Source organism: Lithobates pipiens, unplaced genomic scaffold (assembly GCF_037356315.1).
Source record: "Lithobates pipiens isolate NorthernLeopardFrog02 unplaced genomic scaffold, aLitPip1_a1.2 Scaffold_22, whole genome shotgun sequence".
Classification (NCBI taxonomy): domain Eukaryota; kingdom Metazoa; phylum Chordata; class Amphibia; order Anura; family Ranidae; genus Lithobates; species Lithobates pipiens.
Window position 1 is genome coordinate 105,370,292 of NW_027507784.1, and position 18,209 is coordinate 105,388,500.

General features: G+C 44.5%; 1 protein-coding gene across 1 annotated transcript in view; it reads right to left on the bottom strand.

Moving 5' to 3' along the window:
* Nucleotides 1–16,727, bottom strand: part of CHN1 (chimerin 1) — a 214,976-nt gene extending 198,249 nt beyond the window's left edge. Inside the window, exons 1-2 of the mRNA XM_077448057.1 lie at nucleotides 16,457–16,727; nucleotides 16,291–16,376 (exon numbers count right to left, since the gene is read on the bottom strand). Of these exons, the coding sequence (XP_077304183.1) occupies nucleotides 16,291–16,309 (19 nt within the window). The 5' untranslated portion in view covers nucleotides 16,310–16,376; nucleotides 16,457–16,727. The remainder of the gene's footprint in view (nucleotides 1–16,290; nucleotides 16,377–16,456) is intronic.
* Between the last annotated feature and the right edge of the window lie 1,482 nt (nucleotides 16,728–18,209).

Here is an 18,209-nt window from a genome sequence, read left to right on the forward strand (position 1 = left end):
ATTGCTTGTTCCCCTTTTGTTTACGTAGACAAATACAAAAGTGTTGTCGGACCTGATCTGCAAGTGGTGACCCTTCAGTTGTTCCTGGAAGTGTCTGAGTGGTAGAAGAACTGCTTTTAATTCCTTCCAATTCGATTATCTCTTCACTTCCTAATTTTTCCACACTCCTTGTGTTACCCGTCGGCCTAGATGGACTCCCCAACCTACACCACTTGCATCTGTAGTCACTGTTCGGGTGACTGGTAGGGTCCATTTCTATCCGTTTGTTAAATTATCCGCTCTTCTCCACCACCATAAAGACCTTTTCACTTGTGTTGGTATATGTACCTGTGTGTCTAGTGAGTGGTCTGTTATTCAATATTTTTAAAGATAAAAATTTGTAGTAGTCAAAAATGTAATCCTGCTCATTGTACTGCCGGGATTGTTGAGGTTAGTAGTCCCCAAAGCGGGCATCTCCCATTTTATTGTGCATAGTCGGTTGCTCTGTAACATCTTCATTGTTTCTTGAATTTTTTTGTACCTTTTCTTTGGGCAAAAGCCCTTTGCTGTTTTGAATCTAGGATGTACCCAAAGTACGTAATCTGCTGGGAGGTTATTTAGCCACCACCTTAGTTTTTGTAGAAAATCTTGGGTGTACCTCAGATCTTTGGTTTGTTTTTCTGGAGTAGTTGCAAAGATCAGCAAGTCACCTTCCTTTATGTAAAATACCTGGTGTCCCATCCAGTTCTCCTGCTTTCCTATTTCAAACAGACAACACTAGGCATGAGAGCACTACATCTCATTGTGGTCAAATTTCTGGCTATTCTGGGAGAACAGCCTGCCTGTCCTCCAATGATCAGACTTGTGCTGACACACTCCCGGACAACTATTCACTGGAAAGATCAGTGTGCTGCTGTCTCTCTACCCCTACCTCTCCAAGCCCCTTATGCAGTTGGGAACAGAGATATGATCACAAAAAAATAATAATAATAAGGTATTTATGATAGATATTACACACATACACACACAAAAATGTTTTGCCTTTCACTTCCATTTCAAACTGAATGGGTTTTGAACATATCTGTCACCACTGCTCTAGGGCTAAAAGGTACCATTTCCACCATCTATAGTATCCTTAATGGGTCATTTGTCTATGGACAAGACCACTTCAATGATACAATGGGAAACTGAACTAGGGGAGGAACAGAACATAGAAGACTGGCTAGAGATGCTCTCTAACATGCATAAATGCACCAGATCTGTCGCTATTAAAGTGGTTGTAAACCCTCACATATACCCAGTGAAGTGAATAGCCTCAGATAATACACACAGATGAAAAATCATCCTATGTAAAAGTTTTACTTGTATATCTGTAAGCTTCCCCTTTATACACCCTTTTGCAAGTGCAGATTGTATTAAAAAAATCTTTCTTCATCTTTCAGCAGTACATAGGGTGGGTGGAGAGACTGCATTTACACTGTGTGAGAGCTGATTGGAGGAAAGGGACACCCCCCCCCCCCCCCTTACACAAGCAGAGGAAAGAAGGAACATGCAGAACTACATTCTGAATAGGCAAGCTCCCTGCTCATCTCCCACTAAGCTCCCTCCCCAACACAAATTTTTAGCTCATATTATCCCATGTGCCAGAGAAATTGTCAGAAGTGACTCATGCTGATAGAGGAACAAAGCACCAGAAAGAAACAACACTTAGAGCTTTGGAGAGAGATAAGTAAACACTGCAGATATATGCGCTTAGTTCAAATTTCATGAATGGGGTTTGCAACCACTTTAAAGCGTGGTTCCACCCTAAAGTGGAACTTCCGCTGATCGGAACCCTCCCCCCCTCCGGTGTCACAATTGCCACCTTTCAGGGGGGAGGGGGGGTGCAGATACCTGTCAAAGACAGGTATTTACACCCACTTCCGGGCATAGACTCCCGTGGGAGTCTATGCCATTTCCTAGCCTGCCGCGCTGTATGCTGGGACACACACGGGTCGCAGAGACAGCGCGGACAATTCCTATTGCGCTGCGCGACTCGCGCATGCGCAGTAGGGAACCGGGAAGTGAAGCCGATTCGCTTCACTTCCCGATTCCCTCACCTAGAATGGTGGTGGCAGCAGCCGAGAGCTGAGCGATCGATCTCGGCATCGCTGGACCCCGGGACAGGTGAGTGTCCATTTATTAAAAAATCAGCAGCTGCAGTATTTGTAGCTGCTGGCTTTTAATATTTTTTTCCGCAGTACAGTCCCGCTTTAAGGAAACAATAGTAAAATTACGTACAAGAGATTATTGTACCCTGGTCAGATTTCAGGCTATTTTCCCTGAAATGAGTGAAGTATGCTTCTGACGATGCCAAGATAGAGGTACTCATTTACATATGCAATTTTTCTGGGCTATCTCCCTTACTTGGGGCTCTCCCTCAGTTTCATGGTTCCAAATTATTCAAAGGATGGAAGCCATCAAACTGGTGGAAAGTATTCATCATAAGATATTTGATACCATGCATCTAGTTGAAAGCAAATGGGAAAACTGGTATTCGTATGAATTCTCCCCATTGCATTGGATTAAGTCCCTTATGTGGTTCTCTTGGGCTCAGCTCTAAAGCTTTTACTTATACATCCCAATAAGTTTTCATTATAAATCATTATTTGTGCTATCTTTTCACGAGAGAGGTTTTCATGATATTCTCGTGGTATTTTGTTCTGTTCTAATATGTGGTTGAGCCATGTTACCTGCCCTATACTTCATAAACTGATTTTTTACAAGGTAAAAGGTTCACATATTTTAAGTTGACGAAGAGGCACATTCTAATTATACAAAAAACTAAAAAATATTCTATACTTTTTCTTTACCAAACTTTTAAAAGAGAATAATATATGTGATGTATAGTATTTGCCTTTTTTCTCTCGATAACACTGCTTTACAGATAAAAGAAAAAAAAAAAAAAAAAAGAAAAAGAAGGGGGTTCTGCTCACTTGTTAAGTACACCTTCAAAATTCAGCTTGGTGTTTTTAGGTCTCCTATACCAGGCTTAGAATCACACAATATAGATCAATCCTGTGACTTTTTTTTTTTTGCAAAAGAACATTTTTATATTTAAAAGCCAAGTTCGCCGTATCATGAAAATGGTCATTGCAATCAAGGGGCTATAGCAGGTTAAAAAACCAAAACCATGAAGCTTTGAAAAATGTTGATTAAACCTGTAGTCAATTTATGCCCCCCTTACCCCAAAAGAACAACCACTGTAGCTCGTATTCCTGCTTTGTTGATAGAATGTTTCAGCAATTGGGTGCTGACCCTCAGCATCACAGATTGCTCTCTCATTCAAACACACACTCTAGCTGCCCCTGGAGAGGCGGGTGGTTCTATTTTAACTCACCAATGTTGACAGTATGAATGAAATAAACAAAAAAAAAAAAAAAAAAAAAGAGATAGGTTTTCTAAGATACATTAATATTTAGCATGAAATGGAGCTTAGTTATGTAGCATGAGGCAGTATATTCTGCAATACTTACATTTTTGGTAAACACATACAATGAATCCAAGCTGAGATCACATGCACTGCATTAATTCATTCACACAATTTCACAGTAACCACCAGATAAAAGAAAGTTCAGGAATATTCATTTAACCCATTGTTTTGCAACTCTATGTACACTACAAATTGTATGATCGGTCATGTCGGATCAATCATGGTGGCGCATGTTAGCAGGCATCCACTCACCTGCTGTCGCCACATCCCTCACTTTGTGTCACTGCCACATCACCATCTGCCCCATTAAAGTGAATGGGACTGTCAGAGATTCAACAGCAGGTGAGGGGAGAAGCCGCTGCGTGACAGAGATGACAGATGCACTTTAAAAATTATGATTTAAATAGAGTTTAAAGCAAGCCTTTTTACTAGTGATTTAAATAATCCACCCTGCAGTATAGTGCTTTTTTATTTTCCCCAAATAAACATTTCTTATGCAGCTACAATACCTCCACTTTGCAAAGGAAATTCAATTAAACTTCAGACACAGAAGTTGTGTATTTTAGCAAATGTAATAAAATATCACAGTAAACACTGGGAAGGAAAATATGTGCACAAGACAAACAAATGTAGGGGGGGGGGGGGGGGGTGCAGATACCTGTATAATACAGGTATCTGCACCCACTTCCAGCCATAGATAGCCACAGATTCTGCGGCTATTATGCCACTTCCTGCAGGGCCCCCGCTGTCTGCTGGTAAACACGGATCCCAGAGACAGCGGGGACCATCCTTAGGCTAGACTTATGCAAGGCTTCACTTCCTGATTCCCATACCGAAGATGGTGGTAGCAGCACCCGAGAGCCGATCCAGAGACCGGCTTCGGGTGGTGCTGACATCGCGGGCGCCATGGACAGGTAAGTGTCCATATTTTAAAAGTCAGCAGCTGCAGTATTTGTAGTTCTGCACTCCTATGACATGTTTTCAGCCTACAGGGGGCTGAAGCCCACTGTCGGGTGATATCACAGAGCCAGTGTCCAGGCTCTAAAAAGATCCCAACCATATGGTCGGGATCCACCCAGAACCCTGGACTGGAAGTTGTCTCAGCCTCTCAGTGGTCAGCCGAGAGCCTGAGCCAACCCCTCTCGCACCCCCCACAGCCCAGCTCTCCAGTGGAGGGGCAGAGCAGAGAGGTGCTGTCCGACAGTCACTAGCTCTCTGCTCACTGAATGCTGTGAACTAAGCGATCAGCAGTTCTCAGTGTAGAGCTGGCGGGGGACATCGATGCTGCATCCACCTAGGCGAGTATAATTTTTATTTTTTTCCTAAATGCCAAACTTCTCTTTTTACCTTTCCCATTACAAATAGGTCTGTCAGGATTTCAATAGATGTGAACATAGTAATGATTTGTGGCTGTTCTGTCTATTCAAAGACAAATGAGCTTCCTTACTAGAAAAATGCAGAATAGCATCTGGCAGAAAAACATCTGCAAGTTAAGAACTGTACAGTAGATTGCACATTATCAACATATTTTGTTAGCGTTGGATACTGTGTAGAAACAAGCACTGTCCTGTTATTTAACAAATTCTACAAAGACCTCAGAGAATTTGATCAGGTGACTGACAAAAGTATAGGCATTTCTATGCGTCTCAGTATAAAATCGAAAGGAAAACCTGCACACCGATGATGTCTTTGGGAGCAAAACTTGAATCAGCTGACAAGGTTCAACATTTGACCCTTTCACACACAGCAAAATTAGCATTTTCTGCTAGAAAATTACTTAATAAATGTATTTATAATGCACTTTACATCAAAAGATCCCCCAAACATCATCTTTTCTGAAAGCAGAGGCCCAGGAGAATAAAGAAGTGGTTGGTGCAATTTTTTATGTGACAATTTTACAGTGTCGTTTATCAAATGCAAATTTTCAGGAAAAAAAACACATTAAAAATTAAAGGGGTTGTAAAGGTTTGTTTTTTATTTTCTAAATATGTTCCTTTAAGCTAGTGCATTGTTGGTTCACTTACCTTTTCCTTAGATTTCCCTTCTAAATGTTTTTTTTCTTTGTCTAAATTTCTCACTTCCCGTTCCTCCTCAGTAAGCTGTTTGGGCTGACTAAACACCGCTCGGATGATGGTGTGAAGTTTACGGGAGGAGAAACAGGAAGTGATTCCACATTTTCACAGCTCTTACTGTGAAGAAACCTTTCTGTATTTGGAGATCAAATCTTATTTCCTCTAGACTTGAAGAGTGCCTCCATGTACCCTGTGATGACCTTAAAGTGAATAACACAACACCAAGTTCACTAAATGGACCACTTATATATTTGTACATGTTGATCATATCCCTCTTTAATCTCCTCTTCTAAAAAGAATAAATTCAGTTGACCGCCCCCATGCCTCTTATCAGTTTGGTTGCCCTTCTCTGCAGTTCCCAGATATCCTTTTTTGAGAACTGGTTCCCAAAATTGAACTGCATATTCCAGATGAGGTCTTACTAATGTTTTGTACAGGGGCAAAATGATATCTCTTTCTCTCTAGAGTCCATACCTCTCAATACAAAAAGGACTTTGCTCACGCTGGAAACTTCAGCTTGACATTGCATGTTATTATAGAGTGTATGATGCACAATATACAATGCATGCATATTCTTAGCCCCCAAGCGCATAACTTTACATTTATCAACATTAAACTTCATTTGCTGCCCAATTAGGTCGGCTTGTAAATTGGAGACATCCTGTAAGGACATTAATTCACTGCATAGTTTGGAGTCATCTGCAAGGACAGAAATTGTACTTTTAATCCCAGACCCTATATCATTTATAAAGCTATTGGGTTGGGAGACCCTTCCCAGCACTGTGAAAGTAATTAAGCGGCTGTAGAGCTGCCTATATCCCTTTTACAAAACAGTTATTTACCAGCTCAAAAAACAAGGCCCAAGAACATGGCTGCAGCCAGGATCTTGTAATAAGCACTAGTTGATATGTTTATAGCAGTACGTCGATCAGCAAGACCCCCTTTCACACGGAGCTGCCACCGGCGTCAGCGGTAAAGCCGCTTTACCGTTGTTTTAGCGGCGCTATTCAGCCACTACGGGGTAGTTTTAACCCCCTGCTAGTGCCCAAAAAGGTTAAATCAGCCCACAAAATGCCACCGGAGCGGCGTTTTGCTGGTGGTATCGCAGCGCTGCCCCATTGATTTCAACGGGAAGCAGGGGCGAGTTCACCACTCCAAAAGAAGCTGTTGGCAGGACTTTTTCTGAGCACCGCTCCAGTGTGAAAGCCCTCTGGCTTTCACACTGGAGTGAACGGAGGAGCCGTTTTAGGGCTTTTTGCAGGTGCTATTTTTAACGCTATAGAGTCTTCAAAACGCTCGAATGTGAAAGGGTCTAAGTGGCTAAACAGTATGTTTGGACCAAGTATCTCACTATTACTTGACCTTTTTTAGATCGTAAGGAGCAGGGTTCTCAGATTCCTCCAGTGTTTAATTGTATTGCAACTCTGTCTGCCCAGTCAGCGACCCAGTTATTTTGGGTAACTGGTGGCTTGGAAAGGGTTTTTACCTTTTGGGTGAAATGAGCATGGTGCCTGAGAGATTGATGCAAATGATGTGAACCAGTGGATCCCCTGGAAGTCCAGCCATTACGATTGGGCATCTGCCTGCGCTGTTTGGCTGCTGTTTATTTGGTGGTCAAAGCTATTTTGTAAGAGGCTGCGTGTGATAACTGTTGAAGGACTTCTCTGGTTTACGTCACACTCTTGGAGCACCCTTTCAGGCGATTATGGTTTTGTCACCCATAGGCCATCCCAAGAGGATTGTTAATGGACTCGCATACTCTTGAACGTTTGCACGTTTTAGATTCAATTTGGTGTGAAGTTCATTTATTTTTTATATACTGATTATATGTTTAGTGCTTCACTTGAATTTTAGGAAGGTGGGGAGGAATTAAAGACTGCTGCATGCCAAAAAATGTAGCCAATTTCTATATGCATATTTAGCACTTTCTGCAATAAAACCAGTACATACCCATACAGTAACATGTCATGTGGCGGTGCATCAGATTCAAGTGTGCTTACTCCAGCCTGCAGCAAAATTCTGACACAGAGCAGAGATAATCTTTCACTGGGATCATCCTATGTCATTTTACTTCTCCCCTTCTCTTTCCTGCACCAAGCTGCCTGTCCATACACATTCTCCTCCTTTCTGCAGTGCTGCTCCTCGCCGTCCGCCCTTCCTCACTACAGTATTTACTGTCACTCTAGTGATGGTGAATATTTTAGCACTGTATCGGTGCATGAGAGCAGATATTTACAGAACTGCCATAAAGCACTTATAATGTTATTTGGTACAACACCATGTAAAACTTGTCTTCAAACTCTTAATTTGGCACATGGAAAATACACCACAAAAAAAAAAAAAAAAAAAAAAAAAAAAAAAAAGACATATTTCCTTTTTTTTATTAATTTCTCCCACAGTCTTCACAGCAGTGACAGAACCTTGCTGTGCATGTCAATGGTCCCAACCCCCATGCTTTGCTCACTGGCTGTGATAATGAATGGCTCCCACTGCAGCCTTTATGTCCAGTGAGGAGAGAGTATCTGGCAGGCATAGTACTGGATCAAGATCAGGCTCAAGTTAGTTGGGGGGGGGGGGGGGCGGTGCTGGGAAGAGCTGCACACAGAAGACTTTTTTGCTTTCTGGTACTGTTGTTGGCATCTGTGAAAGTAACACAGCGAAGTCTTACCCCTGACACGCCCATCTGGGCCCCGTCCCATCTATGTTTGGTGTCGTCATAAATGACAGCACCAAAGCGTTCTCAATTATGAGAGTGCTCTAAAAAGGAGGTACATGAGGAAAGTGACATGCCCACCAGCTGCGTGAACAGGGAGGCATTGCAGTCACGTGACTACAACTCAAAAAAAGTTTCAAATACATAAAAAAAAAAAAAAAAAAAAACACAAACGCTGTACAAATAATAATGGATTTATTGTATACGGTTTTAACTGCTCAGATACAGTGTAGTTCTGCTTTAATATGAGCCGCCTCTGAATCAGTTACGATTAATAAATAATACTTTAAGTCACTAACATGACGCTTCGAAAACATCACAGAGGAAGGTTTGATCACTGAACAAAGTGCAGCCAGAATTAATTCATCTGCAGCTCCGTTTTGCAGCTAACAACATCTGTCAGTGCATTGATCTTTAACTCCCAAAGTGCAAACTCATTCATCTCAACAGAAGACAGAACAGATAGAGTTACCCTCCTAGATTACACTTTGATTCCCTAGATCTACTGCATCTATAATACAATACCTCTTTGGAAATATTAGGTTTCTATAAGGCAGCAAGCAACAGCAGAATACAGTAACACACAACTGGTCATGTTTGATCACACAACTGCTGATAGCTGCTGGATTAACAGAAGTCAGAGTGGATAAAAATCAATGATTAAAAAAAAAAAAAAAAAAAATATCATTCAAATCAGATTTTCGAGATTTTTATCACATTTATTTTAAGAAAATGGTTTTGGAGTAAAGATAGTTTTCCGTTTAAGATACATTAATACTTTAGTTTATTCAGCATAAAATTGAGCTTAGTAGCATGAGGCTGTATATTCTGAAATATTTACATTTTTGACAAACTCAAAATGAATTCAAGCTCTGCAAGCTGAGATACCATGCACTCCATTGATGCATTCACACAATTTCACAGCCACCATGAGATAAAACAAAGTTCAGGAATATTCCTTTAGCCCATTGTTTTGCAAATCTATGTACACTACAAACTGTATGATTGAATTGGTTCTTATATCGCCGTTTTAAAAAAAAAAATTTTATTCTAAATAGGAAACCTTCATTTTGTTTGCAAATATTAAATATTCTAAACTACCAGCAAGAATAAGTTATTTAATTAAAAGAGCACCTGTCATTTCAGATCCATCATGGCAGCGCCTGTTAGCGGGCATCCACTCACCTGCTGCCGCCACGTCCCTCACCTTGTGGTGTCATCAGCTGTCCCAATAAATCGAATGAGACTGTCGGAGGAGGTCAGAGAAGGAGCCGCTGAAGGGCAGAGATGACAGTTGCGCTTTAAAAATTATTTTTATTTAACTTGATTTAAATCAAGCCTTTTTTACTAGTGATTTAAAATCGACTTGATTTAAATCAAATCCACCCTGACAGAAGCGGTTAAATATTTTGGATCTCGCTCTATAAAAACAGACCAGATCCACATTTATTTTTTTTAAATGGCTCCTGTTCACATCTGAGCATTCAGACGCCCGCCACCCAGATAAGTACACCAGCTTCTTTTCAGGTACATTTTAGGTCCAAAGACTTTAAAAACATGTTATGCATGCATGTATGTATACAGGTGCTCCTATAACAGTCCATGGGGTCAAAAATGGCTCCTGAACAAGTGATACACAAAAAATAAAAATAAAGTAAAGGCTAAAGAAAAAAAAAAATAATAATTTTAATACGCTATGCGTTCAGGTAGCCTGAATGAAGGGCGATATTGGAATATGTCACATTACAAAACATGAAAGCTCACAAATGCTTACATCTTAAAAAGAAAAAAAACAATGTGCCGTTTTAAACTGAATGGGTTATTTTACAAATGGAGGGGTCCACATTTTTTTAACCACTTCAATACCAGGCACTTAAACACCTTCCTGCCCAGACCAATTTCAGCGCTGTCGCACTTTGAATGACAATAGCGTGGCCATGCTACACTGTAACCAAATGAAATTTTTTATCATTTTTGCCCACAAATAGAGCTTTCTTTTGGTGGTATTTGATCACCTCTACATTTTTTATTTTTTGGTAAACAAAAAAATAATAATTTGAAAAAAAAAAAGTTTTTTTTTGTTTCAGTTGCAAAACTGTAAATAAGTACGTTTTTCTCCTTCACTGGTGGGGCTGCACTGACGGGCACGATGAGGTGGCAATGAAGTGGCACTGATGAGGTGGCATTGATGGGTGACGCGGATGGGCATGGATAGGTGGCACGGATGGGCATGGATAGGCGGCACTGTATTATATTTTACTGATGGATGCCAATCAGTGCATGCTAATCAATGATGCCCATTGTGGGCACTGACTGGCATCCCTGGTTGTCTAGGGTGGCATACCTGGTGGTCCAGTGTGGGCATCCTCGGGGGGGGGGGGGCTGCACTGCTAATCGATCAGCACAGACCCCCCCTGTCAGAGGATCAGCCAATCGGCTGTCCTCTACTCGGGTCTGACAGACACGAGTGAGGAAAAGCCGATCACCGCCTCTTCCTATTTACACTGTGATCAGCCGCGATTGGACACGGCTGATCACGTGGTAAAGAGTCTCCGTCAGAGATTCTTTACCAAGATCGTAGTTGCGGAGTGTCAGACTGACACCCCGCAACAACAATCGCCACGATGCGTGCCCCCGGGGGTGCACAGCGTCTCAAAATCCTGAGGACGTCATATGACGCCCGGTCAGGATTTTGAAACCACTTTGCCGCCGTAATTTTTCTATAGGGCGGGTGGCAAGTGCTTAATGTTAGAACTCCCCACCCCCCCCCCCCCCCCTTATCTTTTTATTTATTAATTTTATATTTTTATTTTATTTATTTATTAAAACTTGTATCTTTCCCAAAAAGACTCATGGCTGTATTAGATCAAAAGGGTGCTTCTACTAAATACTGAACAAAGGGTCTGAATACTTGGGACCATGTGATAATTCAGTTTTTCTTTTTTTAATAAATCTGCAAAAATGTCAACAATTCTGTGTTTTTCTGTCAATATGGGGTGCTGTGAGTACATTAATGAGGAAAAAAAATGAACTTAAATGATTTTAGCAAATGGCTACAATATAACAAAGAGTGAAAAATTTAAGGGGGTCTGAATACTTTCTGTCCCCACTGTAGTTCAGCCCCTGACATTACATAATAGCCAAGTGAATGTAATGCCATAGAAAACAGAAAAAAAATAAAAAAAAATGTTGTTGGAAATTGGGGACACGCTTCCACAGACAGTTATAGACCAGAATTGCATTACATCAGCCTGTCAGAGATCATTAAAGCCCCCTTAACATGGGCTGGATCTGGTTTTGCTCAGCAGGGGATCTGTTCGCCAATGCCCTCCTGAGCTGAGCGGTGCTGCCGGATGACAGGTCCGTGTCTGCTCCACTTATGCAGACACGGCACGCTCTGCTCTTTTAGCAGTGGGATGTAAATGGACCGTCAGTCCTCTGATCTTTTTTTTTTTTTTTTGCCGGATCGGGAGGTAGCCAGGTGTAAATGGACACAAGTCTGTTTACATCCGACTTTTCATAGAGGAGAATGAAGGGGCCGATCGGGCCACCTGAAAAACAGGACAGGCCCATGTGGACAGCCAATGTGAAAGGGGCCTTACAAATAAGTGCTCCCAAATGTCCATTTAAAATACTTGTGCAGTACTGGATATTTCCCTCAACAAGTTTCAGTCTATAAAATTACAATCAGAGAAGCAAAAAAAACATAAAAATGAGGAAAGAAATGGACAGCAGAGAAAACGTGTCAACTAGTTTACAGAATATTTGTCCTTCACTATCTTGAGTGAGCCCCTAAGTAAAGAAAGCACAGGCAACTGTCTGCAGGGACCCTGAGGGCCAAACAATAAGTGCCAATCCATGCAGGTTAGACACAAGAAATCTAAAGGGAATATTTGTGTTAAAACGAATGCATAAGTTACTTTAAAATAAAGAATCCATTGTATATACAGGTTACAAGACCAAAACAAAGGACAGTCCTGGAGGAGAGTAGGACAGAGATATTTGGTTCCAATCGAGGGACAGTCCTTCAAAATGAGGGACAGTTATGGGCTCAGTAACACCATCCTGCTGGCTAAAATGTGTGCAGTTGTGCACAGGTGTAATTTGCATCGTACAGTTCACATGAGCAGGAAGCTTGCCTCCACATTCTGGCATTAAAGCGGAACTAAAGTGTAAAACCAGTAAACTGCAAGCAGGCTGGATATTTATCACAAAATAAACACACTAGGTCTTTTCTGCAATAAAATAAACATACCTGCCTGCTTGCAGAGCTCTGCATGCCCAGGTAAGGGTACATTCTCAGAATGCCTGTGTGCCAGGATGAAAATGCACTGCCTTTGCAAAGTGCTGCGGTTGCCAATACATTGTTAACAACACCCTAAACCAAGTGCATTTGCATGCGCCAGATCATATGGTACCATGTCATTAGTTGCAATGGGTTTTTCCAAAAGTAGTGCATACACTACGTTTTGTGTGTTCCAGTACAATTTGCATTCAAATGAACGGGTTGCCAAATCGCACTGCAGGGGGAACACACAGAAAAGTGGACTGCGTTCCTGTGCGATTCGGCCCTCGGACCTTCTTAGGCAAACATATGGTTGAACTGTGGTTTCACCCCCCCCCCAAAGATAACATGTAGCTGCTTGGGTCTTACATGTACTGTGACAAATTTAACTTTAAAGAAGCCTTGTCGAGTTTGACATGTGCCAGCACCTTTTAACCACAATTTTTACCTTTTGCTATAATAAATATCCCCCCAAAAAATGTTTAAAAAAATAAAAGAAATTTCTTCACAGTTTAGGCTAATATATATATATATTCAACATATTTTGGGGGGAGAAAAAAAAAAAAAAAAAAATCACAATAAGCGTATATTGATTGGTTTGCGCAAAAGTTATAGCGTCTACAAAACAGGGAATAGATTTATAGAATTTTTATTCTTTCCTTTTTTTTTTTTTTTACCGGTAATGGTGGCAATTTTTATCAGGACTGCAACATTATGGCAGACACATCAGACACTATTTTGGGACCATTGCCATTTACAGTATACAGCAGAGTTACAAATAGCCACCGATTACTGTATAAATGACACTGGCAGGGAAGTTGTTAAGTGTGTCCTAGGGAATGATTCTAACTGTAGGGGGGATGGGCTCACTACAACAATACAGAGATCACTGCTCCTGATGACAGAGAGCAGTGATCTCTGCCATGTTGCTAGGCAGAACAGAGAAATGCCTTGTTTACATAGGCATCTCCCCGTTCTACCTCACCTCAATTGCAGGCCGCCGGTGAACATTGAGTTAGAGGGACCTGTGGGCATGGCGCCGCAGCGCAAGCGACCGGTAGGCGGCAAATTCAAAGGGACGTACAGGTACGCCCATTTGCCTGCCTGTGCCATTCTGCCAACGTATATGTGTGTGTGTGTGTGGTGGTCGGCAAGTGATTAAACTCGCCCACAAAAGTGAATAGTGCTACATTGCAAAACACTCAGCTTCACAATTGCTAAATACTAATCCCATTCACAAACCAATTGTCCAAAAAAAAGTAGGCATTAAGCAGATGGCAGTATTTCTTCCAAAACACCTGCTTGCTGCAGCTCTACACACCTCTGAAAAGCAATTCATCATGGACCACTTTTCAGAGAGTGCTACACTTGTAAGCTTAGTCTTAATGCTGGGCTCACACCAGTGTGAATTGAATGCTGGTTTATACGCATCTACTTCGCACAGCAGGAGATTGTGACCAGCTCTCTATGCAGTTCACACATCTCCGCAGCGGCTCCGGTGCGATTTGTACAGGAGCCCTGTGTGTCTTTTGGTCCATTTCAGGTCCAAATTCAGCCAAAAATTCTGGCCGAAATCAGACCTGAAACGATGAATGGAGAGGCATTGCCTTGCTGTGAGCCGCTCCATGCTTATATGTGAACCCAGCCTTAAAGAGCCACTGGGCAGCACTAGTCGAGGGGTTAACTTTACTGAACACTCACAGAATGACACTTTATTCAACTATGCCAGGGGTTTCCAATTTTCTAAACAAAGGGCCAGATTACTGTCCTTCAGACTTTGGGTGGGCCAGACTGGGGCCAACGGTAGTAGAAAATGCCTCATAATCAGTGGGAGTAAACATGTCTCAAGTCCGGTTGTCAGTGGGAGTAAGAAAATTATACAATGCCTGTGGCCACTAGGGGACGGAACAGTGCCCCCCAAAGGTTGGCGTCAGTGACAGGGAACAGTGCCCCCCCCAAAGGTTGGCGTCAGTGACAGGGAACAGTGCCCCCCCCCCAAAGGTTAGTGACAGGGAACAGTGCCCCCCCCCCAAAGGTTGGCGTCAGTGACAGGGAACAGTGCCCCCCCCCAAAGGTTGGCGTCAGTGACAGGGAACAGTGCCCCCCCCCCAAAGGTTGGCGTCAGTGACAGGGAACAGTGCCCCCCCCCCCCAAAGGTTGGCGTCAGTGACAGGGAACAGTGCCCCCCCCAAAGGTTGGCGTCAGTGACAGGGAACAGTGCCCCCCCCCAAAGGTTGGCGTCAGTGACAGGGAACAGTGCCCCCCCCCAAAGGTTGGCGTCAGTGACAGGGAACAGTGCCCCCCCCCCCCCAAAGGTTGGCGTCAGTGACAGGGAACAGTGCCCCCCTCCCCCCCAAAGGTTGGCGTCAGTGACAGGGAACAGTGCCCCCCCAAAGGTTGGCGTCAGTGACAGGGAACAGTGCCCCCCCAAAGGTTGGCGTCAGTGACAGGGAACAGTGCCCCCCCAAAGGTTGGCGTCAGTGACAGGGAACAGTGCCCCCCCAAAGGTTGGCGTCAGTGACAGGGAACAGTGCCCCCCCAAAGGTTGGCGTCAGTGACAGGGAACAGTGCCCCCCCAAAGGTTGGCGTCAGTGACAGGGAACAGTGCCCCCCCAAAGGTTGGCGTCAGTGACAGGGAACAGTGCCCCCCCAAAGGTTGGCGTCAGTGACAGGGAACAGTGCCCCCCCAAAGGTTGGCGTCAGTGACAGGGAACAGTGCCCCCCCAAAGGTTGGCGTCAGTGACAGGGAACAGTGCCCCCCCAAAGGTTGGCGTCAGTGACAGGGAACAGTGCCCCCCCAAAGGTTGGCGTCAGTGACAGGGAACAGTGCCCCCCCAAAGGTTGGCGTCAGTGACAGGGAACAGTGCCCCCCCAAAGGTTGGCGTCAGTGACAGGGAACAGTGCCCCCCCAAAGGTTGGCATCAGTGACAGGGAACAGTGCCCCCCCAAAGGTTGGCGTCAGTGACAGGGAACAGTGCCCCCCCAAAGGTTGGCGTCAGTGACAGGGAACAGTGCCCCCCCAAAGGTTGGCGTCAGTGACAGGGAACAGTGCCCCCCCAAAGGTTGGCGTCAGTGACAGGGAACAGTGCCCCCCCAAAGGTTGGCGTCAGTGACAGGGAACAGTGCCCCCCCAAAGGTTGGCGTCAGTGACAGGGAACAGTGCCCCCCCAAAGGTTGGCGTCAGTGACAGGGAACAGTGCCCCCCCAAAGGTTGGCGTCAGTGACAGGGAACAGTGCCCCCCCCAAAGGTTGGCGTCAGTGACAGGGAACAGTGCCCCCCCCAAAGGTTGGCGTCAGTGACAGGGAACAGTGCCCCCCCCCAAAGGTTGGCGTCAGTGACAGGGAACAGTGCCCCCCCCAAAGGTTGGCGTCAGTGACAGGGAACAGTGCCCCCCAAAGGTTGGCACCAGTAAAAGGAGTATTGCCATTAAGGACAAGAAATAAAGGGTGGTAGGGTAGTTTGGAGAGCACTGAACTACACAATGCAGCATGTGGTGACATCGGGCTCCTGACTGTTGCATTATTTACATACATTTTTATGCTCCTCGCGCGGTGTTACAGGGGGAACAATCGCTGTCATTGCGTTGATCCCCGGACAGTGTGCGGAGAGCCCCCCCAGACAAGGTGCGGAGAGCCCCCCTCGGTGTGGACATTCCCCCCACAGACAGGACAATACGGTATGATCACACAGCACACGCCCATAGGCTGAGCCTGGAAACAATAGATAAAGATGTATGAAGACTCCACAATGAATGGAGATCATACTCACCGAATAAGGTGAGAGCCATGGCTGCACCCTGACAAAGCCCGGGCTGGGGCCGGCTCACATGGGCTCAGTCCGGGAGGATGGAGAGGCTGCAGGAAGAAGAGATGAAAGTTATGATGAGCTCCTCATAAATCATGGCCAGGTGTACACGGAGGAGGGGAGGACGTACCTCACACAGGGAAGAAAGGAGCGCTGCGGGGGGAGAGCCGGGGTCTGACTGCCTCAGGAGACGGGCTCTCTGAATGGACGCTTCGCAGAGGTCGCAGTCACGCCGCATCCTTCAGGATCCCGGCCGCCATCTTGCTTCCCCCACATGACCAGCTGCGGCTCCTCACACACAGGCGGCGGCGGTCAGGCTGGCGGCTGCCTGGGTTGTCCTGGCAACAGGAAATCCGCGCTACCTCTGTCGCCCTGTGCCTGGAGCTCGCCTGCTATCATGTCCTCTCCCCTGAGAGAAGCCCGGCTTCCTCCAGGAGGGGGCGCTGTGACAGGACCAGAGCCGGACCATGTGTGCAGTCACATTAAAGTGCACCTGTCAGGAGAGAACCATAGAGGCGGCCACTCAGAGAGGACATCTGAAGTGTAGATAGGTGGTGACAATGCAGACCCTGAAATAAATTAAAAATGTGACTGGCAATAACTGGTGTATGAGAAATGCCCCCCCCAGAACATATTGCACTAACCCTGTAAGTAAATAAGAGAACCAGAACCTTCCTTAAAGTGGAGCTCCACCCAAAAGGGGAAGATCTGCTTGTTCACACCCTCCCCTCCTCCACCGCTACATTTGGCACTTTGTGGGAGCACCTGGCTTTGACAGGTATCCCCTCCCACTTCCAGGTAAGATTCCAGCGCCTCCTCCTTACACCGCTGTCCCTTGAGACACACACAGGTCCCAGAAGAGTGGAGGGACCATTCAGGAAATGCAGCGTGCCTCGTGCATGCGCAGTAGGAAACCAGTTGTGAAGCCTAAAGGCTCCACGGTCAGTTTCCCTTAGTGAAGATGGCGGTGCCTGCATCCAAAGATGATTGACGAATCAGCTTGGGGTGCCAACATGTATCCCTGGACAGGTAAGTGTCCTTATATTAACCACTTCAGTACTGGGCACTTTCACCCCCTTCCTGCCCAGGCCAATTTTCAGCTTTCAGCGCTGTCACATTTTAAATGACAATTGCGCGGGCATGTACCTAAACAACATTTTTATCATTTTGTTCCTACAAATAGAGCTTTCTTTTGGTGGTATTAGATGACCCCTGGGTTTTTTATTTTTTTGCACTACAAATAAAAAAAGACCAAAATGTTTGGAAATTTTTTTTTTTTTTTTTAGTTTCTGTTATAAAACTTTGTAAATAAGTATGTTTTCTCCTTCACTGGTGAGCACTGATGGGCACTCATAGAGAGCACTGATAGGCGGCACTCATAGGCAGAACTGATTAGGAGACACTGACAGGCATCACTGATGGGCACAGATTGGCATTTCGAATGGGCACTGATTGGCATCCCTGATGGGCTCTAGTGGGCGCCCTCAATGGGTCTGCACTGATAATCAATGTGCTGATTATCAGCACAGACCCCCCTGTCAGGAGAGCAGCCGATCATCTCTCCTCTACTTGTGCCTTGTCAATGTGAGTAGAGGGAAAGCCCATAAACGGCACTTCCTATTTACACTGTGATCAGCTGTGATTGGACACAGCTGATCACATGGTAAAGAGCCTACATCATAGGCTCTTTACAGGGATTGGAGATGGTTTAGTGTGTCAGACTGACGCACTAAACCACTGAATTGCCGGCCAACAAACACGAACGTAGTGACGTACTTCGTGGTTTTTCAGCTCTTTAGCACAACCCTATGGGCTCCTTCTGCTAATTTCATGTTAGTAGAAGTTTGGTAAGTGTTGATTCGCATTTTTCATTTTGCGCTTTT